Raw genomic sequence first — 26593 nt, 5'->3', positions numbered from 1 at the left:
CTTCCTCCTGTCCAACTGTAACAAAAAGGCATCCTTTTAAAATTTATGTATGTATGTATTTGAGAGGTGGAGAGACAGAGACAACAAGCTGATTCTCCCAAAAGGGAGCTGGGGGCTTAATCTGGGTCTCCCAGATGGCGGCAGGACCCCGAGTACCTGAGCCATCCCCACTGCCTCCCGAGGTCCACATTCACAGGAAACTGGAGTTGGGAGTGGAACCCAGATGCTCTGGTATGGGCTGTGGGCATCTCAAGGGCTTGGTTCAATGCCCACCCCTAGAGCACGATTCTCAAAACTGGAGAACCTGCCACCCTTCCCTTCCTTTCCAGCCCCCAGCAGCTGTGAGGAAAAGGGCCAGTGGAGGAGAGTGGGAGGAACCGGCACCAGCTAAAGCCCCATCTGAGAAATGGGAGTGAGGCTGGAATGTACCCTGAGGGATGGGAGGAGAGAGGCAGAGAGACACAGGAGGGGAAAACAGAACCGAGAGACAAAGGAAGACCTAGGAGAAGGGAGGAGGAGGGAGCCCTGGGGACAGAACGGAGGGAGGCGGGGCGAGGGGAGGGAGGCGTGCAGTGACGCGGGCCCTGATGTGATGTGATGTGATGTGGCAAGGCTGCTTGTCGGCAAGCTGCTTGTCTCGGCAAAAATGCAACTGATACCAGAGAGGCAGTGCAGAAGGGAATTGTGGTGGGGAGCCAGCGCCCCAGGCTCCCCGCCCCACCCTCCCCACGGTGTGGGTCAGCATCCCCTGAGATGCCCCAGGGTCTAGTAGCCAGGGCCATAGGGGCTGTGGGTACCCCAGCTCACTAGGGAGAGGGGTGGGTGAGATGATGCTTGGGACCATGTGTTGGAGATGGTGGTGGCAGGAGCCACCCTGTGCTCACGTCTTCAGTGCCCACTTAGTGCTAGCTACGGTGGGAGCAGGGCGGCAGGGAGTTGGTGATGGGACACACTGTTAAAGAGTGTTTAGGAATCTGGCCGGAGCTTCTGTCAGCCTCACCGCTTCCTGGCTGTGCAACCTGGCATCGAAGGAAAAGCTTCTGGATCTGTTAAAGTGGGAGCGACAAAATGGAGTGAAAACAAAACCTGATTCTGTAGATAAAAAGCACAGCTGGTTCAGACCTGCAGGGAGCCCCGGACAGGCAGCTGCTGCCCTTGCTGCCGGAGCGGTCTTTACCGCTGTTTGGCGGCTGCTGGGCTATAACGATGATCCCTTCCACATTTCCAAAGAGGGTGGGGAGGCCGTTTTCAATTTTCCCATGTTTTCTAAGTGAGAAGAGGCAGTTGCAAGAGTAATTGGAACCCCCCACCACCCAAATTCAAGCCCATCGTAAGGATTCTCTACATACAGTGCCTGTGAGTTTACCTAGCACTTACTGCAGGCTCAGGCCACGCCCGCACCCCCACCCACCACCCCATTCCCAAGAACAGAGTCAGGTGCAGAAGCTCTGTCCTAAGCCCTGGGTGCCTTGGACCTGCGGCCCGGCCCAGCCCTGCCCCAGGGCACAACCCTCGGCGACTCCTCAGGCGGGGCCATCTGTCTCCCCCAGCCCCACGCCAGCGCTGGCAGCACCCAGTCCCCCGGGGCTGTGCCGTGTACACGCCACAGCGTTTTACTTCTGCTCACAGTAATGAAAGAGGTTTCTCTCCCTCAGAATTTAATTTCACGCCTGAGCCTCGGTGATTAATTCCCTCCCCCCGCCCCTTCCTCCAGCCGCCCCTCGCTTGTAAATTCTGCGGAGTGCCACAGAATTTGTGTATTTTGCATCAATTAAGTGTCACATTGAGTAATTCTTCCCTGGCACCAGGTTTTTGTTCATCCCAGCCTTTCCCGTCGGGCTGGGCGCTGAGGGAAGAGGCCACAGAGTCGGAGAGGGACGAAGTGATTGCCCTGCACATCTCCCTCTCGAGGAAGCTTCTGGAAAGCGCTGTGACCCACATTTCGCCCTGAGTTGCCCACAACAGCCTCGTGAGACCTGGAGGCCGTGTTATCACTGCCGCCACACGCCTGGGTCTGAGAGGTCACTAGACTCGTCCAAGGTCACCTGGCTTTCAGTGACGAAGCAGAACCCCGGCTCCTTCTCCACCCACAACCACCTCCTGAAGAGCCCCCCCGGGGGTGGGCAGAGAATGTTCTTGAAGGTCTTTCCCCTGGAGGGAAGCTCCACAACCCAGCCCTCTCGAGGGCAGACAAGCAGAGGCACAGGAAGTGCCCACGAGTGATAAAAAGAGCCCATGGGTCAGGAGGCCCCCTCCATTCACTCCCAGGCCAAGTTGAGGATTTCAGATGATTCCACCTCGGATCCTACTTCCTAAACAAGCAGGCTTCTGATCTTAGCTATGCCCCGTGATCCTGGGCAGGCCCCTGGCCCCTCTCTGATCTTGGCAGCCTGCTTTGCTGCCCTCCAGGGTGGTCTTGAAGCCAGGTCTTCAAGTTCTGCCATGTGGGTTTTACCCAGAAAAATCAGGCCACAGGCCCACCCCATGCCCTCGGCTGCTGAGGGTTCACCAGCCCTGGCCAGGCCCAGGAGGTACAGCCCTGGCTGCACACTGCCTCAAGGGCCCGCTGTGTCGGGACAGAGGGACACATGGCTTGCACTGACTGCTGCTGGGTAGTGGGACAGGGAGGCAATAGGCTGGCTGGCGGCAGGGGTGTAGGGACACACCCTCTCCCTGCAGGTTCTTCTAGACTTTCTAAAGCTTTGCCATGTGCTCATGGTCCCTGTTCAAAAAGAAAAAAAAAAAAAAGCCCTTTAAACACTTTCCTTTAAACCAGGGGAGGGATGCCGCTTGGATGGTTGGAAATAGAATGAGAGGAGCTGTGGGAGGCAAAGGTGGCCGGGGGGCACCCAGAGGTGGGGACGCTGACAATGGTCAGTGAACGCTGAATGGGAGCTGATCGCCTGCTGTGGGCGGACCCTGTGCTCCATGGTGGAGGCCTGCAGATGTGGGGGTGGGACTGAGAGAGGCTGGGCAGGCCCGGAGTGCTCAGGCCAGATCCCAGCAGCCCTGGAATCAGGTCCTATTGCATGCAGGTAAAGGGGGCCTGTGGAAGTTTAAAAGTTGGGGGAGGTCTCCCAGGAGCAGAAAAGCCAGGGACAGGGAGGCTGAAGAGGGAGAGCAAGACTGGACAGCAGCCGGGACATCCTCCCAGAAATGGCACAGCGGGGTTAAGCAGCCACCGGCATCTCGTATCGCAGCCCCACTGTGAGTCCCAGCTGCTCCCCTTCTGATCTAGTCCCTGCTGGGAAAGCAGTAGAAGATGACCCAGGTACATGGGCCCCTGCCACCCATGTGAGAGACCCAGATGGAATTCCAGGCTCCTGGCTTCAACCTGACCCAAACTCAACCATTGCAGCCTTTCAGGGAGTGAACTAGCAGATAGACAATGCCTTTCTCTCCTTCCCTCTCTTCCTTTCTCCCTCTCTCCCTCCCTTTCTTTCTATCACTCTACTTTTCAAATAAATAAAAATAAATGGCATGGGTACCACACACGGGAACTGATCTCCAAGGGGCCGTGGTCTCCCGTAGTTTGGGGCCTGGGGTCTCAGGGCCACTGGTTTGGGAATGCAGAACACAGGAACGTCATAGGGAGTGTGAGGAGTGCGGGGCGGGGGGGGGGGGGTTCTGCAGAAGGGAAAAGCCTGAGTGCCTGAGCCCTTCTAGTGGAAGTGCTGTGGCCTCTGAGCCTGTCCAGGGCACCCACAGGGGAAGACAGGGTAAGGGCAGGGGGACAGGGGCTCTTCCAGCCCAGGGTGAAGCCCAGACAGAGCCTGATCAAGAACTGTGAACCTGGACGTCAGGATTCTCCTGGCCATCCCGGCTCCTGGCTGGCCAGACTGCAGGGACTCTGTGTTTAGACAGCTCTCACGCCCACCCCTCCCTCTCTGCCCCATCTTCTGTTTCTTCCTCTTCCATCTCCCCGTCTATCATTCTAGCCTGAATGCCAACACGTTCTCTGCCCCTCCTGGCCCCTGCTACTAAATGTGGTCCTCAGGGACTCTGCATGGCCTCAGTGCAGGAGACAGAGCCCCCCACCACCCCAACACTCACTTGGAGCCACGCCGAGACCCGCTCCCTGCAGGCACCAGTGGGCAGCAGGCTTCTGTCACCCTTCCTGCCCCAGCCCCAGCTTGACCCACCTGGGGCCTGGCCAAGGGCTGCCAACACTCTCTGTCTTCCAGACCCTGCCGAGTCCATCCCCACCATCCTGGACGGCTTCCACTCCCAAGAAGTGTGGGCCGGCCACACCGTGGAGCTGCCCTGTGCTGCCTCGGGCTACCCCATCCCTGCCATCCGCTGGCTCAAGGACGGCCGGCCACTCCCAGCCGACAGCCGCTGGACCAAGCGCATCACCGGGCTGACCATCAATGACCTGCGGACCGAGGACAGTGGCACTTACATCTGTGAGGTCACCAATACCTTTGGTTCGGCAGAGGCTACAGGCGTCCTTACAGTCATCGGTGAGTAGGGAGAACCTCGTAGGCAGTCCCAGGAACATTTGAGGGGCCCGAAATGTGGACTGGGAGGGCTGGGCTGGCAGCCGCACCTGCTCCGGGGATTATCCAGGCTGTGGACGGTAGCTGGGTGCTCTGGCAATGCCCCTGGTCCTGCCCATGGCCACCAGCTCAGTGTCCTCTGTGAAAGGGGACAGTGATCCCAGCCGGAGGTCACTAGGGTTAACTGGGACGACGAGGGTGGTGCTAGGAGCTCACTTTGGGGCAAGGCTTCTTGGCTGGCTGGGGGAGGCGGTGTCTGCAGTCGGGGAAGCAGTGCTGATGCGAATCCTTTCGACAAGACATATGGCCCCATCCTAGCATGACATTCAGACCACGTAACGATGATTGGTGGAGGCAGTGACCCATCGGATCAGACACGGGCTATAAACAACGCAGTCAGCCTCCCTCTCTGTATCAGCCGGGCCTCGGCTCTGCCCTTTCCTGTTCCTCCCCTCCCCCCCAGCACAGAGCCCCAGGGGCCAGGGAGCCCCCAGGCGGGCAAAGAAGCCTAGATGAGAACTGGAGAGACCCGGGGTCACCCCTCGGCCCACTCACCCCCACCTCTTCGTGCAGAACCCGACCTCAGGTTCCCCCCACCTGGAGAATGAAGCAGCTCCCTCCAGCTCTGGCACCCGGACTTCCCTGCTCTCTGGGCTGCAGTGGGGCTGACAGTGGAGGCGCCTGGGGAATCCCACGCCTCACAGGGGCAGCAGTAGCCTGAGCCCCTGAACGTGGCATCTGACAGTGTCGTGAGGGTCACTCTTTCCGGGGCAGCAGCAGGAAGCCACCCAGCAGGAGGATCACCGTGCCTTGAAGCTTGGCCTAGGCAGCTCTGTCCCAGCTCGCCACCCATCTCATCAGCTAGGAGCTGCAGGCCTGCAGCCCCTGGGGAGGCCCAGAGACCCACAGCAGTGGCTGCCCGGGGCCTCCCAGGCCTGGTGTCTGATCGCTGAGCCCAGTCTGGGCCCAGTGTCCTCCCCCGGGTCAAGGAGGTCTGCACAATTGCCCGTGTTTCTCCACAGTGCCAGGCAGAGGGCCTCCGCACCCCAAGTCACCAGAAACCTGGAAGAGTGAGTGAGCTCCAAGAAATGCCGTGAGGTGGCCAAGCACGACTCAGATGCCCAGTAAATGCTGAGGGCCCTACCTCGGGGGCTGGGGCACACCTGCCTCGGGTCTGAGCAAACTCTGGGCAGCACAGTAGGCTCCCTTCTTGCCCTAAGCACCGTCTGGAAAAGTTCAGTCTAACATTTCTGTCTCCTCCTTGCCCACCCTCCTACACACACACACACACACACACATACACAGGCTCAGGAAATGGGTCAGGAGGGTGCATACCTCCAAATCCTTGGAAACTTGCAAACCTGACTCCAGGTAAATGCAGTGTCCACAGCTCCTGCCCCTGTGCCTGCAGGCAGGCCGACACATACACGTGCGTGCACACACACACACACACATATGCCAAAAATGCACATGCCTATGTCCCTCCACACACACACGCACACATCTGTGGTGCCCATACACATGTACAGGTTGGTCCCTTCACCGTATCCGAGTATACTCCCACAGGTGTGCAATAAGTAACCACCTCCAGATGTGTGCACACCCACACTGCCCCTGTACATGGAGGTCCTTGATTCTCCTCCACTCCTCAGCGCCCCAGCCCACAGCGGGCTCAGCTGGATGGGCAGGTTCAAGGGAAAGCAAATAGCTGTTCTCTGTCTCCCAGCCTCACCCGCAGCCCTTCTGCCAGGCTCATGGGAAGAAAAGCCTTGCTTCTCCATATTCCACACCCACCCCCATTTTGCCACCAAGCCCATGCAGAGGCTGCAAGGAGACAGAGACAGAGGCTGGCAGAGCCCTGGGATCGCTGGCTGGTGACCGGGATAAGCAGGAAGCCACCTGCCTCTTTGTACACTGACGTTTCCTGGGCACTGGACAGAGGCTCTGGGGGAGCAGACAGGGAGAGCCGAGGGTGAAGTCATGTCTGCTTTGGCTGCACCCAACCCACGTGGGCCTGCAGTCTCCCCCTCTCCTGCAGGCTGCCTCCTTGGGGTCCTGAGCTCCCAGAACAGGAGTCCCCTGTACAGAGCCCTCAGCCCATGGAGAACAGGGAGAGAGGCCAGCTCAGGGCAGTTAACAATCACCATCAATAAACTTGGCTTGGGTCCTGGTAGTGACATAAAACTGAGAGATGTCACCCTGCTTTCAAGCAGCTCCAAGTCCAGAGGGAGACACACAAAAGAGGTGATGAAAAGACAGTGTGGTCAGGGCAGGACTAGCTGTGCACAGTAGGGCTGGAGGACGGATCCCTAACTCAGCTGGCTGGAAGGCAGAGTGGTGTCCAGGAAGACTTCTTGGAGGAGGTGACCTGGGAGGTCGGTGTGAAGGATGAGTAGGGGTTAGGCAGAGGCCCTGGAGCCGGAAGCAGCCCAGGGCAGGCAGGCAGGTCCCTGACGCTCCAGACTGTGGGCTTGGGTGACAGCAGAAGGGGAGCCATGTCCCAGAGGCCTTGAGTGCCACACGGAGTTGTTGGTGCTGCTGCATCTGGGGGCAGGAAAGTGGCCGCAGGGCAGAGGACAGGAGTGGGGGAAGCAGGGGAGGCTGCAGAACCCAGGCCTTTTATGGCCACTGCCTCCCCACCCCCACCCACACACGTACCCTCTCCCCGCAGTAAGTTCTGTTTCTCTCCCCCACTCTGCCCAGAGCCGCTTCACGTGACCCTGACACCAAAGAAGCTGAAGACCGGCATCGGCAGCACGGTCATCCTGTCCTGCTCGCTCAGCGGCTCGCCGGAGTTCGCCATCCGCTGGTACCGCAACACGGAGCTGGTGCTGCCGGACGAGGCCATCTCCATCCGCGGGCTCGGCAACGAGACCCTGCTCATCGCCTCGGCCCAGAAGAGCCACTCTGGGGCCTACCAGTGCTTCGCCACCCGCAAGGCCCAGACCGCCCAGGACTTCGCCATCATCGTGCTGGAGGGTAGGCGGGGACAGCGGGACTCCAGGCGGAGGGCGGGGCAGGGCGGGGCGGGGTCACCCGATCCCAGCTGTCTGCTGCCACCTCCTAGCGGGGAAGCCCCGTGGCAGCTGGGCCGGCGCTCCCTGCTCTCCAGGCAGGTGCACAATCTCCCTGGCTCCTCCGTGTGCAGTGCCTTTGCTGTTTTGTGACCTGTTTCACAGTTGAGGGAACTGTGGCGACCATCACTTGGCCAAGATCCCAGGGGTCTGATCAAGCCTCTTCACCTTCCCAGTGCATTGCCTCGGCTCACCCACATACCTAGAACCTCACCACTAAAGGGGACTTGGGGTGGGAAAGGTTTTTGGTCTCCCAGAGCCCAGAGTGCCAGGAGGCTCTGAGCGTTGGATCTTCGCAGGAGGCTCTGGTTGTTACCAGGGGCCCGGGTTTCCACCTGCTTCTCTTTCCCTTTAAAGCTGCACCACGCAGGGTTCCTCGCCCAGCACCTCTGTGTAGAGTCGTTCAGGCTGTTTGCTGCACAAGTTGCCCAGGCAGGAGGAGGGTGAGAATGAAAGTCCAGCCTGCCGGGCTGCCATCACCCCGGGGGCAGCTCCTCGCCCTCATTTGCTCAGAGGTGCAGTGGGTGCTGGCAGAAGCCCCACCCTTCCCAGCAAGTTCCCTGATTCTCTCTTTAAAAAAAACTTATTTTAAAAATATTTATTTATCTATTTATTTGAAAGGCAGAGTTATAGAGGAGCAGAGGCAGAAAGAGGAGAGAAAGAGAGAGGTCTTCCATCTGCTGGTTCACTCCCCAAATAGCCAGAATAGCTGGCGCTGTGCCAATCTGAAGCCAGGAGCCTCCTCGCAGTTTCCCATGCGGGTGTAGGGGCCCAAGCACTTGAGCCATCTTCTGCTGCTTTCCCAGGCCATAGCAGAGAGCTGGATCGGAAGTGGAGCAGCCAAGACTCGAACCAGCGCCCATATGGGATGCCAGCACAACAGGTGGCAGCTTTACCTGCTACACCACAGCGCCAGCTCCCCAAGCTCTTTCTTTAGAGCTGTCTTACACATACCCCCCAACCCCGGAAAAATCCACAATCCTGTTCCTTCCAAGAACTTTTCACTCTTGCAACAAAAAGGTCCCTCTGTCCAGCCCGTGGTTCCTCAGGGGACTGAGCCCTCCTTGTGCTGTATCCCCGGTCTCTCTGCCCAGCAAGCCGGTGCACCAGCCCAGCATGCACTCCTCTTATCCCAGGAGGCCCCAGTCAGCCCTTCCCCAGCCTTCACCCACCTGTCCTTGGTGGAATGACCGAGACCTTGGAGGATGGGCGGCATTGACTGGCACATGGGAATGAGCCCGATGACAGGGACTGAGAGTGGGGAAGGGGAGGGAAGCAGAGGAGGGGCTGGGACCACGTGACCCCAAGGGCCCTCCCGGGTTCTGTCAAGCTCCAGACTCTGCTGGGCTTTGTCCCTGAGAGATGGAGAAACAGCAGAGTCTTGGGTAGTGTGAGTGCAGGTGGACTGTGAGGAGCACCATATTACACAGGGGTCACTTTCTTTTCTTTGTGACTTCTTAAAGTGCCTGATGCCCATTTTTAATCCTTTGCAAGGATCTTATGCGGGCTGGCCAGGACTGGTAATTACATCACCACATCCCACATGAGGAAGCTGGGCAAGGAGGTTAATTGTCTTGCCCAAGATTATTCTGTTAACCAAGACTCAAGGCCCAGCCCTAGGCTCCCCACCTCTGCCTTTGGGTGTGTCTGGACAATTTGCTTTTTTATTATGATTATTCTTTGAAAGGCTGAGACAGAGACAGAGGTGTCCCATCCACTATTTCACTCCCCAAATGCCTACAATACCACTGACTGGGCCAGGCTGAGGCCAGGAATCCATGACTCAATCTGGGTTGCTCACAGGTGGCAGGGAGCCAATGACTTGAGCCATATGCTGCCACTTCCCAAGGTGCACATTAGCAGGAAGCTGGAGTCGGGAGCAGCTCAGGGACTTGAACCGAGACACAACAATATGGGATGCAAGTGTCTTAATTGTTGCTCCCAATGCTGGCCTCTGAAACTTGCATTTTAATGCCTTAAACTTAAGGTGTTTTGCTAACAGGGCTCCAACACCCACCCTTTCCTACTGGCATGATCACTTCCAGAGAGACTGGGACCACTCCGCAGGGCCCTGCTGCTCCACTTGTAGGGAACCTCCAGAAGTTCACGGACAGGTGGAATTAAAAGATTTATTTTGGTGCAAAATTTCTTGAAATCATAAACACAAGGGGTCATCAAAAAGTTCATGGAAGACATTATTTAAAAACTATGCATAGTCTCTTAAAAAAATTGCACCAAAATAATGTTATCATTTAATTAGATTTTTCCACAAACTTTTGAAGTTCCCTTATGGGTCTGCCCAAGTCATTTCTGAGCCTCTGTGTCTTTACTCATTTAGGGAGGAGACAGAGGTGGAAAAGGAACTGTGGAGAGGCACTAACGTTTATTAAGTCCCTATAAGTGCCACACTGAGCCTCTGAAATGCATTGATTCACTCCATCCCCACAATAAGCATTGGTGAGTGTAGTTAGTATCCCCCTCCTCTGCCTGCAGCCGCCGTGGAGGCAGGGAGAGGCTAAATCACTCGCCCAAGATTCGGCGCTAAGGGCAGATCCCAAGGCTGGAGTCTCCTGTGGACAGTAGTAACCTGGGCCTGTGGGTTGCAAAGGAAAGGTTGCACGTGATACTTCTTCGCTGTTAATGGCGGCTGTCTCCCTGCTCCCCCTCCCGGGTGGGTGGCCCAGTGGGACGGTGTCTCCATGGCTCGGTGACCCTGAAGGGGGCTCCTCGCTCCCTGCAGACGGCACGCCCCGCATCATCTCGTCCTTCAGTGAGAAGGTGGTCAACCCCGGGGAGCAGTTCTCGCTGATGTGTGCGGCCAAGGGCGCCCCGCCCCCCACCGTCACCTGGGCCCTGGACGACGAGCCCATTGTGCGGGACGGAAGCCACCGCACCAACCAGTACACCATGTCGGACGGCACCACCATCAGCCACATGAACGTCACGGGCCCCCAGATCCGCGACGGGGGCGTGTACCGGTGCGCAGCGCGGAACTCGGTGGGCAGTGCTGAATATCAGGCGCGAATAAACGTAAGAGGTGCCTGTCTACATTTAAATATCAGAATAGGCTTTTGAGTTCCTTTGCCATCTCTGTGGTTCCCATTATTCTTGTGGTGCTTAGTACTTACGATTGGTCGTCATTTTGATTTTAGTAGAGGTCTCTCTGCTCTCTCGCACCCCCTTTTCCCTGCCCACCACAAGCCCCATCTTCTGTTCTCATGTGTGAGTGTCTGGTACAGTCACCCCATTCCCATTCCAACCCCTCCAACCCCCCTTCTCCTCTCCCGAATCCCACATGCCCCACCAACACCTCCTACTCATCCAGTCTCTCGGGGCCCCAGGAATGCTAAGCACCTGCTCACTTCTGCCAGTCCCACCAGGGCCTTGCAATCACAAGGACAGCACGGGACAGGGGAGCCAGGCTTGATCTGTAACACAGGTGCCCATGAAAGCTGCGTTCCCAGTGTTCCCCCAACCCTGCACTGAGCCAACCCACCTGCTCCAGGGAGTGTAAGCAGCCGGGAGCCAGGGCCTCATCTTCTCCCCAAAGGCTCAAACCATCAAGAGCAGGAGGCTGAGGTTGGATGAAGGCAGGTAGCCTCTGGGAGTGGGGGAAAGGGTGACCGTCTCCACAGCCCTGTGGCGAGAGCTGAGTTCCCAAAGGTCTTTGCATCCCTGCGGGGTTCCGCTCATTCCTCATCTGGCCCTACCAGGGACCCCTGACCCAAGTGCAGAGGAGGAAGGCAAGGGCCAGTGGGTGCCGTGGCACAGGGGAGGGTGGCAGAAGTGGACGCCGTGCCAGGTCTCCGGACCCACAGGGGAAATGCGGACCTCCGGGGTGCCCCCTTCCTGCCTCGCCTCCGAACTGGCCAGGGACACAGCTGCAGCACCCTGGGAGACTCTTGTCCTGTCCCTACTTCCTGGATGGAGAGCTGAAGCCACGGAGTTCCTGGACCCTCTGCAGCCCTGTCCCTGATGGTGGCTTCTGAGCCCCCACGTAGGCCCTGAGAGGACACTCCATCCCCGGCCAGTGTGACCGGGGTCCCCTTTTACAGCCCCTTCTCTGGAGTCTGCGACATGTACTTCCCTGCTGCAAGGGTCAGGCCGTGCAGTGAGAACTGTCCTGTTGTCTTTCCATCTTTTCTGCATGTGAGATCCTTTGGGGCCCAAGGCCAGGATGGGCCAGTAGCATGGGAATACCAAAATCCCCACATTTCCCTTAACCCAGTCTCTTCTTGGCAAGGCTGTCTCCCTGCTGGGTACCCTGGCCCCCCAGGGGAGTAGCCGTTCACCCTGGCTGTAACTGAAACAGGACTGCTGGCAACCATCTGAAGCCAGGGACTGAGTCTGAGAGTGACTGTGGACCCCCCACCCAGCTCCAGCCTCTTCCTTTAGCCTTGTATAGAGGCCTCCCTCGCCCCCCGCCCCACACCCGACGTCCACCTCCTGAGTCTCAGGGGCCAGGCAACTGAGAAGACCACCACAAGACAGTGCCTGGCTGTCTCCAGCTGACGTCTTCCCTTGCCTTCCCTCTTCCTCTTCCTCCTCCTCCTCCTCCTCTTCAGGCCCCCCCAGCATCCGGGCGATGCGAAATATCACAGCAGTGGCCGGCCGGGACACGCTCATCAACTGCAGGGTCATCGGCTACCCCTACTACTCCATCAAGTGGTACAAGGACGCGCTGCTGCTGCCCGACAACCACCGGCAGGTGGTGTTTGAGAACGGGACCCTCAAGCTGACCGACGTGCAGAAGGGCATGGACGAGGGCGAGTACCTTTGCAGCGTGCTCATCCAGCCCCAGCTCTCCATCAGCCAGAGTGTCCACGTGGCCGTCAAAGGTAGGCCTCCCAGCCCGCCCAGTTCAGCCCCCTCCAGCCAACCTTGCAGGCGGCAGCAGCAGGCAATCCTGAGTGATGAGGCAGGGTCGAGAGATGGTGGGTGAGAAGCTCCACAGACTGCAGAACAAGGCAGCACTGGCCCCGGGTGCTAGAGGGCTGTGCAGCAGACAGAGGGCAGGCAGGTTACCTCCTGGGCAGGAGGCCCGGTCCGACATGATGAGCTGCGATGGGCCTCTGATGTCAGGACAGGGCCAGCCAGAGATCACCACCGGAAGCCTGGGGTGGAGGGAACCACAGTGAGCCCTGACTCCCTCCTGGGACACAGATGGGACAGCCCAGGCTGCTTTTAAAGCACGGGGAAGGACCTCCCATCTGCTGGTGCTGCGTAAGCCTGAAAGCGCTGCCCAGGGCTCCAAAATCTCCCCCTACCCAGCCCCTTCACCCCTACCTGGCTGAGGTCTGTGTTTCATGCCTGGGAGTACAGCCCTGCAGTGAGCTACGGGCACATGCGTGAATGAATACAGGGGAACAAATGAATGAAGGAGGGAGTCCCGGGCGGCTGGGCCCTAGGCCCTGGGCCTGTGCAGGTGTATGAGTCTTTGGAACCCACAGGCCTGGAACTGTCTAGACAGCTGGTGAGAGGAAGGTGCTGGGTAGGTCGGGGGCAGAATGGCGAGAGAATGGACCCTGTGAGGCAGAGCTAAGGAGAGGTCGGTGGAACCCAGGTGGCTGGGGGTGGGTGGTCACTGAATCCGAGGTGACCATGATGGGTAAGAGCCAGGGTGGGCTGGGGCATTGGGAAAATGAGCAGGCAGCCAGCCTTTGCAGCCTGAGGCTCCGCCACAGCCCGTGGCTGTGCCAGGGAGGAAGGACGGGGCTTCCGGTCTCCAGCCTGCGGTCATTACAATCAGGGCAGGGCTCAGTGTGGAGGGCGCACCTCTGCGTGCATCACTGTCGAACCCCACAACTGCAGCTTACCTAACGCAGGCAGCGCTTCCTCCCCAAATCCCAGGGCAAAGGCTGAGGTCTGGAAAGGCTGAGTAATTTGTCATGTGCAGACAATTTTTCTGGTAACTCCAGAACCAGGAGAAGGGACGGCTTGGGGAGGAATTCTGCCCCCAGCTGCCCTTCAGGGATAAATACAGCATCTGGGACCACCTGGGAGGGGGAGGGGAGGGGATCCTGAGACTCTGAGAGCACCTGGCTTTGGGGGGTTCCCCTCCCCTGGGCGTCTGCATCACCCCCGGGCAGTGGGGAGAGGAGGTTCAGGAGACACGCACCCCTATCCACGTCCTACAGGGACTGTGGGCCCTGGGCTCATGCGAGGGAAGGGAAAAAGGAGATGGCCCCAGCCTGCAGGCACTTCCTTGCTGTAGGACGGTGGCAGTTGAATACGGCCACTGCCGACGGAGAGGTTGGTCTGGAGGCAGGGAGAGTTTGGGGTTAGAGGCAGCATCTGGTTTTGGCCCTTGGAGCATGTGGGGACCATGGGTCATACAGGTGGGAGGGCCGGGGGGCAGGAGGTGAGTGCATCCTTCCCGTGTGCCCGATGCATGCTTTGTCATCCACATTCATCCTTGCCAGTACCTAGGGCCGTATCCTGTGCACCTGCGTACTTACCACCTGTCACAGTGCCAGACAGCCTGTGTGGATAGGTGTGTGTGTGGGTGTGTGTGTGTGTGGGTGGGTGTGTGTGTGTGGCTGACTCTGAGGCACTAGTCCAGGTCAAGTGACTTATGGGAAACCTCACTTTGAGCCCAGAGTACTGGGGGGCCCTGTAGCATCACAGGCCTGGAGAGGAGAGGAGCCCTCCCTGCCCTCCGCTGTTGCACCCCAGTCGGGCTGAGGGCTGTCCTGGTCACCTCTTCAGCCCAGTGTTTCTGCCCAGCCCAAGGGCCTTGCCGTGCCAGCAGGAGCCTCACAGGCCCCTGGCATCCTGGGCACATCAGCGGTAACGGTGGCAGCCAGCCAGCCCGCCTGCCCGGCTGTGCTGTACGGCGCCTGTATCCATTTCCCGTAGAAGCAGGGGACCGAGTGTTCACAGTGTAAACATCAGGTATTAAACCATCTAACCTCTTCGCCGCTCCCCTCACCCGCACGCACCAGCGAGCACTCGGCCGGGTCTGCTGGCTTAAAAGGAAGCAATAACAACAGGGCAGCTGCGAGCTCCAAGGCCTCGGAACATCCTCAGAGCTGCTCAGCTCATCAATTATGCAGCCCCGTTCCGGGAGCGATCAGCCCTAATGAATTGAATCTGATGCAGTCCGTCTCAGCGGCTGGTCGGGCCTGTAGTGCCCCAGCCCAGGGTGGGGGAGGGGGCGGGGTGTGTGAGAGAGCCCATGCCCTGGCCACATGTGTATACCCAGCACCCAACATAAGCTTAGTATCCACAAAGCAGGGTGTGTGTGTGTGTGTGTGTGTGTGTGTGAGAGAGAGAGAGAGAGAGAGAGAGAGAGAGAGAACCATGTGCAGGCTCCCTTCCCCACCCTTGGGTTCTGAAAAATTCCAGAAACCCAGCCCTAGAAGAGGTGTGGTCCCCTCTTTCCTCGCTAGACCACTTGTGTGAGGGGCTCTGGGGTCCCTATGCCCCCACCACTCCCCAAGCCTGGGTCCTTCCTCCCCCTCCGCCTCCCTCCCTCGCCTCATTAGAATGCACTTTTGCAGAAGAACCCATCAGAGCTGATTATGATCACGCTGCTTGATTAGCTGATGCGCTGCTCTTCCAAGAGCTACCCATGGAGGGGGTGGAGGAGGTGCCCTGGGCATGGTGAGGGAGCCCTGGCCCTGGCGGGGGAAGGGAGGGGAAGGGGGCAGCACTGCAGACCCCAGCGCTACTGCCCTGCTGGAAACCGGAGCAGACAGCAGGAGTGCAGGAAAGGGCCAGGTGGGGCAGGACAGGGCCCTGGAAGCCGGAGATAAATTGGAGGTCCCCTCCCCTGACACCTCTCTGTGGAGCCAATGGTTGGTGGGCAGGGAGGGGCAAAAACTATGCAGCTCTGTGAGCTGGAAAAACAACTGCTGACTCCATTCCTTCTGGGACTGCTTGTCTCCTAATGAATTTTTCAAACACTGAGCTGAGAAGCAAACACACACGTGCAGACGCCTCTCTGTGGGTACACGTGCCTGGACATCCTGGCACATACAAGTGTGCACAAGCATCACAGTCGCACAATCACCTCTCCGTGCTTGAGCACACACACATGCATGCACGCCGTTACATATACACAGATGCTCCCAATGTACCCTCCTGCAAGGCACGGTTCCCGAGCCACAAAAGGCGGCTGCAGGTGGGGCCCAGTGAAGCATTGCCCAAGTGAGCTCTCTGTAGCCCGACAAGATGTGAGGGGCACAAGGGAGAGAGGGTAGAGGATGCATTGAGGGCTGCCTAGGATTTGGCACACGTAACGTGGGGTGGCAGGGGAGAGCCGAGCTGCGGGGGGCGGGGGGGTACTTGTCTCTGGGCACAGGGAGAGCTCCTTGGCAGGGTGCTAAGAGGCAGGCACACAGATCCAGCCTGGACTTGGTGACCTTAGGACCCCCTGTAGCTGAAAAATAACGTAGCACAAAAGCATCTCTGGGCACACACGCTGTTTAATTAACTAGGAAGACAGGGCTGCACTGGGTGCACCTTGGCATTGGCTTGGTGAAGAGACATCTCCATCCCTACATCTGAGTCTCCAAGGGTCTCTGGAGCCAAACCAAAGGTGTGAGGTTCTGTGTGCCCGTGCTCATCAGGGCCAGGATCAGGAGGTGGTGCCAGGTCCCTGTGGAGAGCCAGTAGAAAGACACATGCACACACACACAGGCACACACGCACACACATGCGCCTACTCCCTACCCACAATCATTCTCCCCTACTGGCCAGGGCCCAGCGCCATCTAGCCCCTGCCATATCCTGAGAGCCTGTGGCAGAGGCCCTTTCCCACCCTGATGAAGGGGCCGAGGTTTCTGTGGTCGGGGGGCTAGAGAGAAAGCAGGGCACCTGGCCTGCTATTGGCAGAGGTGGAGGTTTGGAAGGAACTCTGCTGGAATCCACAGGAAGAGAGCGCATCAGACTCCATCAGAGGAGATCGCTCGCTACACCTGGGGGACTGGGTACTAAGGAGCCCTGCTTCCCTGGCCAGGGGAGCCAGGAACACAGCAGTAAGAAACTGCCTTACGGGACAGTCAGGACTGGTGAAGTTGGCAGTGGTGATGAAGATGATGACAGTGGTGATGAAGTACCCATTCGCTCATTCATTGGTATTTGCTGTGCACTCACCATATTTGAGGCACTGTACGGCTATGCTCAGAGCAGACAGAAAGCCCGGGCATCAGGGAGCTTATATTTTAGTGGAGAAACACACCATCGTCAAATACATAACAGATGTCCCTTGTCGAAGCAGGAGTGCAAATGAGAGTGCCAAGGCCAGGGGGTGAGGCTTTGTGGTTCTGTATAAGGTGGTCTGGGAAGGGCTTCCCAAGATGAGCGATTCTGTAAGAAACTGAAGTTCATTGCAATTGTTCCTGAATAGGGGACCTGATAAAACTGGAAAATCAGTGTTGGGCTTTCGAGATTACTTGGTCCAACCGCTCCACTTCGCAGATGAAGAAGACCGAGGCTCAGAAAGAGAAGCAAAGAGGGCGGTGAGGAGGCAGCTTGCCCGTCGTGGTCCCTTAAGTGGTAGCAGAGCGTGGAACCCAGCGTCCTGGCCCCCTCTTTCCCATCTCCGTGCTGCACAGAAGCCCTGACTTCCCACGGTGCACTCTGCTAACAGGTGCAATAAATAAAAGGCTCGTGCTCAAAGAGAGTTGATGAGAAACGCCATAAAGCGTTTATGGGCTGGGCTGGTGGTCAGCACACTTCCCCCTGAGTGACACTCCCAAACAAGTGGCCATAAAGACTTTATGGTGGCTGGACTCGGCACTGCATGCACTGTTACAGCCCCAGCAGCCCTGTCAGCCACTGTGTCCTCCAGCCTTTGGGCATCATGAGAGCTTGCTAATGAGGGCCGTGGCCAGAGCAGGGCACCTGAGAGAAACTCCTGGTTGTGCCCCCTACATCCAGGCTGTCTGCTGGCAGAGCTAGGACTTGGGGGCAGGAGGCCCTGGCTGTCACCAGGGTGGAGATGGTCAGAGACCCTGCCTCCTGATGGACTGAGCTGCCCGAGGTAGAGATGGACACACACGTTCCACCAGCCCGTGCCTGTTGGCTGAGCGCTGGGGCAGGCACTGTGCATCACTGGTCAAAGAGCAGCGCTGGGTCTGGGCCGCCGCCGCTTGTGCATCAGGAAGAGTCCCCATGGACTTGGCTTCTAAGCAGGAGCCACATCCCTTAGCTGTCTGCAGGACAAGCAGCCACTGTCCCCTGCCTCAGCCTTGCCCCTCTCTCCCTCATCCCATCTGAATTTTGAAAGCACGTGTGTCCTTTAACTGTCAGATCACCCACCGGTGGGACGGCCCCGTGTGCTCTGAGTTCAGCGTGGTGCTTGTCCAGTCCTCAGGGCGGGAGGTGTCTTCCCCTCCCCAGCAGCTCCCGGAAGCCCTGTCTGTAGTGTGAACATGCTTCTGCTCTCCCCAGCCCACATGGAGCATCACGCCCTCACAGAGCAGGCGTTCCATAAATATTAGATGAGTTAGTTAATTAATGAATTAAACTGCCTTAGTAACTTGCTCTATTATCTAAATCCTTTCTTACTCAGACAGCCTTCCCCTTGCCTGAACCAAGCTTCACTGTCTGACTTCAGCCTGCCTCTAGCCTCTTGCCCTGTGCACAGTGGCAGTGTGGTGCTTTAGCCGTTCATCCACATTGGTGGGGGCGTCCAGGCCTGACAGCCCCCTCCTCCCACCTTCTTGCCTTGCTCATGTGCCCTGCCTTCCGGCCCTTGGTCACTGTCACCACTCTCCCCTCTTGCTCATGGTCATGTGTCCACAGAGCTTTTAAGTCACAGGAGCCAGTTTGATGCTAGGACTTCATAGGCCCGGCCCCTAGGGGGCCCCAGAATTCCAAAGCACAAATACAGCATCTTGGGGAACAGCACAGGGCACCTCCTTACTCTGGGTGAACCCCATCCCCCGTTGTCCCCACCCCTTGCCTGCCTCACTGGTGAGCTTCTAAGGTCATCCCAGGAAATGGCACCCAGACCCATGTTCATTCGCTTTGCTCATCCGACAAGCATTTATTGGGTGCCTACGATTTGCCAAGTAAATAAGACCTGGTTCTACAACTCCAGCTCCCAGCACCAGTGGGTGGTGATACAGCTGACCCATGGTAAGTGGAGTGGAGCAAGATGCCTGCCAAGGGCTGGAGGAAGGCGGGCTTCACGGAAGAAGTGGCATTTGGGCAGATCTGAAAGGACTCCTCCAGGCCCAAGGAGGCAAACTGGGTGGCAGCTGTGGGTCTTTGCAGCGAGTCCAGCAGAAAGCCTAAGAAGCCCAGAGGCCTAGAGCTGACCTGGGCATGCACACACTGGGGGGGGGGGGGGGGACCCTCAGAGGCCCAACAAGAGGACTCTCTGGGACTGGGCATTGGGCCATTGCTAGAGTCAAGGTTCCAGAGGAATCCATCTGAAGATGTCTAAGGGCCAACAAATATGGGGGGTGGGAGGCAATGGCTCATCCCAGGGGGAGAATGACAGCCAGAGATGGGAATGAGGAAGTCCTGACAGCGACCAGAGCCCCCGAAGCCAAGTGTATCTAGAAGAGGCGGAGGCAAGCCAGGCAGGCGGGGACAGGGACAAGTGGTGAGAGACAGGAAGCACGGTGTCCAGCTGCGCTCACCCAGGCAGGCTACGGCGTGGCGCTGCGGGTGGCTGTGGTGCACTGAGGGAGCCCGGGGCTGGACTGAAGGAAGGTGGGAGATGACAACGGAGGCCCTGCTGAGGGTCACGGAGGCAGCGTCCCTGAGACCTAGAAGTCTCGGTCAAGAACTGGCCCAAGGATCCACAAGGCAGCAGGAGGGGCTTTTCTGTGTCCAGCGTTGCCCACTCCCCACAGACAGCATCCTGCTGAGCACTGAAAGCCCTGAAGGTGCAGGGGGCACCCGGAGCCTACACTCTCCCTTCCCCTCCCCTTGGGGGGCTCATCCCCCACGGTGGCCATCCTAGGTGGCCCTGGGGTGGAGAGAAGCAGGATCCCGAGGAGCTGGGGCTGGAGCCTGGGAGGAGGCCAGAGGACTTCTGCGGGCCTTGTAATTGAATTACTTGACTACAGAAAGGCGATCCCACGCCCAAGGTGCTCAGCCTTGTTAAGCCGATTGTCTGTCTCCTGCACCGGCTTCTCCTCCACTTGCTAGGGAAGCCGCTGCAGCCTAATTGAGTTATCATAAAGATAATGGCTGATGCTCTAGCCTGAGCCCAGAAGGGAGGGTCCATCTCCAAGCAACAGGACCCCAGGGGCTAAGCGGCAAGGGAGGAGGGGTGGCAGCAGCTCCAAGGGGAGGGAGGCTGAGCAGACAGAGCTTTGCCCAGGTGAATCTGAACACCTGACCGTAGTGCAGACCACAGAGCTCCCTCTCTGCTCATTCCTGCCACTCACTCATGAGACCAAAGGGCCTCTGGTCTGGGCATTTTGGGGGCTATCTTCAAAGTCCCCCCAAACAGCTGCGTTGTTAAGTAGCCGCTTGAGATGCCTGCTTTTCACTGCCGAGTGCCAGTTCCAGTCCCAGCTGCTCCACTTCCCATCCAGCTCCCTGCTAAATGTGCCTGGGAAAGCAGCAGAAGACGGCCCACATGCTTGTGTTCCTGCCACCCACATGGGAGGCCGGATGGAGTGCCAGGCTTCTGACTTCCACCTGATTCAGCCCTGGCCATGGTGGCCATTTGAGGAGTGAACCAGTGGATGGAAGATTCTCTCTCTCTCTCTCATGCTCTCCCTTCCAAATAAATAATTCTTTTTTTTTTTAAAGAGAGAGCCTAGATGTGGAGAGCAGATGATATTTCAAATCCTGCCATCACCTCTTTTGAAACCTCAAGCGATGCCTTCTCTGTTCTGAACCTCAGTTTTCTCTGCAAAGTGGGGACCGTCAAGCCCATGTCATGATATGAGGCAATGTCTATAGAGCGAGTGAAGTGACCAGGGGTGTGAGCCTCGCCAGTGCCGACACCTGATGACAGTGCACAGGGGCAGGGCAGGAGGTGGCCCCTCTGTTGGGGGAGATCTGAAAACAGCATCCCAGGTGTAGACCAGCAGCTACGGGGCACACGTGGGGACCATCTTCTCACCAGCCTTCCTCTCTTGTCACCTGGACACGTTATCTCTAGTCTATCCCAGGCCCCCAGAGAGCTGTGAGATGAATCTCTGGGATGAGAACATGGGCACAAGCTGAGAGTGGGTCAGCAGGTGGGTAGATGTCAAGACACACATGATTCAAGTTCAAGGACAAAGCTGAAGGTCAGAGTTAAGGTCAGCCCCACAGGGGCAGTGGGTTCAGGCCTAAGTGGGCAGGGACAGGAGCCAAGCAGGGCCCCCCGGTCCCTCTGGGAGTCACTGGATACACAGGAGCCAGGGGAGCCCTAGTTAAGGCCCGCGCTGGGGCCCAGGGCTGCCCAGAACCCCACGGCAAGGCAACCGGCTGGGCTGGGGCAAGTGGGGGCCTGACAGCAGCACCACTGCCTTTCCAGTGCCCCCTCTGATCCAGCCCTTCGAGTTCCCGCCTGCCTCCATCGGCCAGCTGCTCTACATCCCCTGTGTGGTGTCCTCGGGGGACATGCCCATCCGCATCACCTGGAGGAAGGACGGACAGGTGATCATCTCAGGCTCGGGCGTGACCATCGAGAGCAAGGAGTTCATGAGCTCCCTGCAGATCTCCAGTGTCTCCCTCAAGCACAACGGCAACTACACGTGCATCGCCAGCAACGCCGCGGCCACTGTGAGCAGGGAACGCCAGCTCATTGTGCGCGGTGAGTGGGACAGGGCGCCGCAGGGGAGGGAGCTCTGGCACTGCCTTGCTGCTGGGGCAGTGGTCTAGGTCTCCAGTTTGAATCACGGGCTTATGGAAGGTTGGCTCCAGCAGGGCCCCTCAGGATCAAAGGGGCCCAGCATCTCATTTTCCAAGTCAGCAAACCGAGGAGACACTTGCTGCATTAATCATTGTCAAAGGCAAGATTGGAACTCAGAACCCCCAGAGCTCACCCTCATATTCCGCATAAGCTCTCAGCTTCTTGGATTTCAGAAGCTGCCTACTCCCCACTTTACAGTGGTCCAGCCAGGAAGGGCTGGCGTGGAGTGCAAGGTGCCTGAGCCTGGGACACCTGTCAGGGACTGAAACACCTTTTTCTCCGCCACTTCCTCTCTCCACAGTGCCCCCTCGATTCGTGGTGCAGCCCAACAATCAGGACGGCATCTATGGCAAAGCTGGTGTGCTCAACTGCTCGGTGGATGGCTACCCGCCGCCCAAGGTCATGTGGAAGCACGCCAAGGGTACGCTCTGGGCCCAGCCAGCGTCTGCAGGAAGGGCAGGGGAGGGGGCAGAGGAGGACACTCTGCTGGACTTGGGCCTGTTCACTAGCCCTGGGTGGGTGTCCTAGGACCTCAGTCACCTGACCCCAGGCTACCTCGATCTAGGGGTCATCCTCAGTCGCCCCCAGGGATCTGCCCTCTTGCTGATTCCCAACATCCTCTGCTCCCCACAGACTTGCCCTCCCCCGTCCACCTCCGGCCCAGACTTGGTGCATGTGCACCACCTGCCCTCGCTGCCACAGCCTCATTGCCCTGCTTCTCAGTCAACCTGCTGTGGGCTCGGGATCCTTCTCAGAGCCCAGCTGCCTCCCAAGGCCCCACTGGGTGTCTGCCCAAGCCTCACGTCCTAGGCTGTGTCCACTGCTGACCCTGTGGGTGGGAGGAATGCCCCCAAGCCCTGCTTGGAGGAAGTCTGGCCTCTCTGCCTGTGGCCAAGCCGCTGCCATTTGAAAGCTCAATCTTCTCTCCGCCTGTTCCCAAGTGGCCCAAAAACACCTCTTGCTTCTTCTCCAAGGAATTCACCCCCCCAAGCAGCTCAGGGCCAAGGTGGCACTGAACAGAGGCCCAGACCCCAGCTGCACACCTCTGTCTCTCCCACGCCCAGCAGGAGACACGTGGCTCCAGCATTTTGACAATGGCACAGGCTGTGCTGCAAAACGACCCTAGATGGGTGAGAGAGGGGAACCAGGGCGGTTCCTCTGGCCCTCCAGTCCCACCTGGTACCCTCCCTAGGCAGAACTCCAGTGCTCCTAACCGCTGCCTCCTTCCAGGGAGTGGGAACCCCCAGCAGTACCACCCGGTGCCGCTCACCGGCCGCATCCAGATCCTGCCCAACAGCTCGCTGCTGATCCGCCACGTCCTAGAAGAGGACATCGGCTACTACCTCTGCCAGGCCAGCAACGGCGTGGGCACCGACATCAGCAAGTCCATGTTCCTCACCGTCAAGAGTGAGTCCTGCCCCCCGCACGGCACCCCCAGCTGCCCCGCCACAGGCCCGGCCCCTCTCAGCATCCTCCCTGCCTAGCTCGTTGGTTCCCAGGGCTCTCCCTAGCGTGGGACCCTCTGAGAGGGACGTTCAGACGCCCTCTCGTGGGAAAGGAGGGCCTCGCCCCCCAGCACCCCGCCCATCACGATTTGCTCCTGGTTGTCTGCCCTGAAATGCACCAGGGCACCCCATTTACTACGATCTGTAGGCTGAACACACACATCAAACAGCTTGTTTCTGCCACATTGTATAAACCTGCTTGCGTCCACTCTGTGTATGGCTCAGAAAGGAAGGCCCCAGATACACAGCATAAGAGAAAGTCTTACTGTTGGAAAGCCTGGGCTGCCGTCCCTGTCTGCCCACTGGGCTGTGCCACCTTGGGCTAGTCACTTTGCCTCTCTGTGCTCCATTTTCTTCACCTGTGCTTGAGGTTCACTCCCAGCCCATCCACCCCACAAAATTGCTGTGACCAGCACAGGAGCTACCAACGGGAAGAGAAAGACGTGTTGGAAAAAGTCAAAGATGTAATGTGTCACATCTCTGTAGCCGGTGCTGTGTCTGCACCTTCTCAGTCCCTGGACCAGCGCTGGGGATTATCATTCACGGTTCCAAGTCACAGCACACTTTCACAGGGGGCCAGGTAATGGGAGAAGAACGGCGGGTCAGGGAGTGGGCCCCACGCTGTGGCTGGCGGCCCTTGCATGAGAGCCCGAGTTTTCCCGTCTGGCCCAGTCCCCTGTGAGTCTGGGGCCCTTGGCTCGGTGGCTGCATGACCCTGGTGAGCCCGCTGGGTTGCACAGATCTGCAGGCTGCTGAGTGTGGGCGTCAGAACAGTGCCCTTCGCGTCTCCAGAGCAGGGCAGATCCCGTGTAGTCCCGCAGCCTGCTGTTGCAAGGGCGCTGCCCCGGGGTGGCATGGGGAGCTTCCTGCAATGGGGCCCGCTGTGCGTGAGGCCCTCCCCGTGCCCCCAGGGCCCCGTCCTGGAAGAATCAGAGGTCTTCCGCCTGCGCCGGAGCCCGGAGCGGAGCACCGCTCACGGCAGGGAAGCCCCGGCGAGGCGGCGATCGATCGCTGCTCAGGGAGCTCCGGGCCGGAATCCCCGCCCTGGGGAACCACTCGCCTCACACTATCAAAAAGCACTTTGTCCTTAATAAAACCAGACAATCAATCTACATCCCTCGGCCCGGCAGGGCTCGCTGCTGCCGCGCCTCGCGGGAGGCAGGGGTGGGGCGGGCGCCTCGGGAGCCAATCAGGTCCTTCTCCCCTGGCCGCGCCTGCCAGGCTCGCCCCAGACTTGCTCCTGTCTTTGCTCTTTCTCTGTAAGTGAGGGGTTCTCGCCGGGCCAGCCTAGCTGCCGGATCTGTGGCTTGCAGGTTCTCCGTGGAGATGAGGGGACACGGGTGACGGAGGGCGCAGCAGTCAGGAGGTGGGGAGCCAGGCTGTCCGTCCTGTACCGGCGCGTCCTGTTCCGAGGGGCCCTGGGCAAGTCCCTTTCCTCCGCCATCCTCACTCGCAGCCCAGGCAGCGGCCGTGAAGCACTGGGGCGTTAGGAAAGGGCACGTGTTATGAACCCCCCCCACACACACACACACATGCTCCCTCTTCCCAGGGAGCTCCCCGCCTCACTCCCTTGCTCCCATGTCCCCACGCCAGCTGCTCTGTCACTGGCTCCTGCCTCTCTCCCCAGCAGGGCCCGCGGGCCTCCTCTCTTGCATCTGCTCCCATCCCAAGCACCTCCGGGTAACATTGTCCCACTCACTGTACCGCCTGGCCCTCTGTCACACAGCCTGCTCCGAGGCCGCCTCCCAGCCGCCCCCTCACACTCCCTGTGTTCCTCACACCCTTCCTCTATGGCCAACACCCCATCCATGCCAGCCCCCAGGGACCTGCCCTGGCCAACCCAGCAGGAGAGGGGGAGGCAGGCCCTAGGACGTTTGAGGGCTGGGTATGGCAGGGCCTCCGTCCGACAATGACCCTGTCCAGGGCCTGGGGGTGGGGCTGCCGCACTGGGTGGGGCCTGGCCAGCCCCAGAACTTCCATTCTGCCCCTGCCTCTGTGCTTCCAAGTCCTCAGGTCTCCTTGCTGGCCGCCAACCAGGCCCTGCTGGCCCCAGGGTAGCTTGACGGACTCCTGGCTTGGAGGAAAGAGCTCAGAGTGAGAATGAGGGCCCAGAGGCTGCTCCCAGCCCTGACCCACTGGCTGTATCTCCTGAGCTGTCCCTTCCTTCTCCAAGCCTCAGTTTCTCATCTGTACAACAAAGAGGCCGGGCGTAGACTCCAGGCCCTGGCTGACTCCAGCTCAGAGCAGCTGTGGGTCCAGCAGCATGCGTGGTCTTTGCAGGCCACCTGACTGCCTCCCAGAACTTGGTGGAAAATAAATGTAATTAACAGAAGAAAATACCACGTCCACAGAGCTGCCTTTTATCTCCCTTTTAAAATATAAAACAGAGAGATAATGACCATGAGGAGGGGGAGGCAGTTCCTCCTCCGACGGACACATGGGAGAAAACTGAAGCATCTTCAAAGTGGCTCTTCAGCGAGAGGCAGGTGCACAGCCATGCGGCTGAGGCGGAAGACGGCTGGCTGGGTTTTGATGTCGCCACGGAGTGGCAGTGTCTCCCGGGCCCCCCGCCCCCGCCTCCAGCAGGTGACCTTATTAGGCGGGTCCTGGCACCTCCCCCAGATGCTTCTCCACTTTGTGGAGGCTCCAGCCATTGGGCCCCAGACAAAGCCCATGGCCAATTAAACGCATAAGGGCTCTTTGTTGGTTTGAGTTTTGATTTGTTTGTTTAGCAAAATGTCAGACCAATTAAAGGGAGAGCCAAGAGCCCTCAGCGAGCAGCACCCTGCCACAGCCACAGGAAGTCAGGCAGGAGGGAATGGAGGCAGACTGTCCTGGGGGCCGAGGGAGGGCAAGGGGAAGCCGCTGGGCGCCGGCAGGCTCGGCCACCTGCCTTGGCTGGCCATTCATACCGAGGTCAGGAAGTAAAACCCTGGATGAGATGGCTGTGTGTTGGAAACCCTGCCCATTCCCAAGGCAAGGAGCGTAAGGACGAGGCCATCCACAGCCCCAGAGCTCTTCCTAGGCCACGCTGCTGGTGCAGGGAATTCCCTGCATTGATGTCCAAGGTCACTTCTGCCATCAGTCCTGCTGTGGACCAGCCCTGCCACCAGCATGACCATAGATTGAGGGATGGCTGTCCACAGGGCAGGGGACTGGATCCTGGATCAGGAAGTCCACACACACACTCATCATGCCCCTCAGCACAGATGAGAAACAGACAGAGAGAAGCCACGTGTCCAGCCCAAGCTTTGCTGGTGTGTCCCCTGCTGTGGGTGCTGTCTCCTCACCAGGCAGAAGCCCCATGGAGGCTGGGGCTGGTCCTGTCCTTCCTGGATAGAACTCCTGCACATAGCACCCAGCTCTCCACAGGTCTCTGTCCACTGTCATTCTGTGCTGAGGACTGGCCTGCCAACCAGCCCCCGGGCTGTAGGGCTGATCTCATCACATCTGGGGTCACAGGTCATAGGTCATGTCCTCAGCTCTTCTCCACCCATGAGTCCCCTTACTGGGTGAGGGGTCAGGGACAAAGACTCTACTGGACGTGCATATGGAGTGGGAGTGGGAAGCAGAATATGTGGGCCTCCAGTCAGACTGGCTGGGGCTGGGCTGGAACTGGGGTTTGGCCCTGCCATAGCTGTGGGCTTTGGGGGCTGTTTCCTGCCCTCTCTCCCTGGGTGGTGGTCATTAGTCACAATC

General features: G+C 58.8%; 1 protein-coding gene across 2 annotated transcripts in view; it reads left to right on the top strand.

Moving 5' to 3' along the window:
• DSCAML1 (DS cell adhesion molecule like 1) overlaps positions 1 to 26593 on the top strand; it is a 341147-nt gene that overhangs the window by 248878 nt on the left and 65676 nt on the right. The window contains exons 5-11 of one of the 2 annotated variants that reach the window (XM_002708369.5): positions 4185 to 4463; positions 7203 to 7478; positions 10314 to 10610; positions 12139 to 12411; positions 21012 to 21290; positions 21691 to 21810; positions 22620 to 22796. In XM_002708369.5, the coding sequence (XP_002708415.3) occupies positions 4185 to 4463; positions 7203 to 7478; positions 10314 to 10610; positions 12139 to 12411; positions 21012 to 21290; positions 21691 to 21810; positions 22620 to 22796 (1701 nt within the window). Of the gene's footprint in view, positions 1 to 4184; positions 4464 to 7202; positions 7479 to 10313; positions 10611 to 12138; positions 12412 to 21011; positions 21291 to 21690; positions 21811 to 22619; positions 22797 to 26593 lie in introns of those variants that run through there. The other variant, XM_089313095.1, reaches the window with a different exon arrangement.

This window comes from Oryctolagus cuniculus, chromosome 1 (genome assembly GCF_051225735.1).
Source record: "Oryctolagus cuniculus isolate XC-2025 breed Fujian yellow rabbit chromosome 1, ASM5122573v1, whole genome shotgun sequence".
NCBI lineage: Eukaryota > Metazoa > Chordata > Mammalia > Lagomorpha > Leporidae > Oryctolagus > Oryctolagus cuniculus.
Note: the sequence above shows the minus strand (reverse complement) of the source record. Positions and strands in the feature narration are given on the sequence as shown.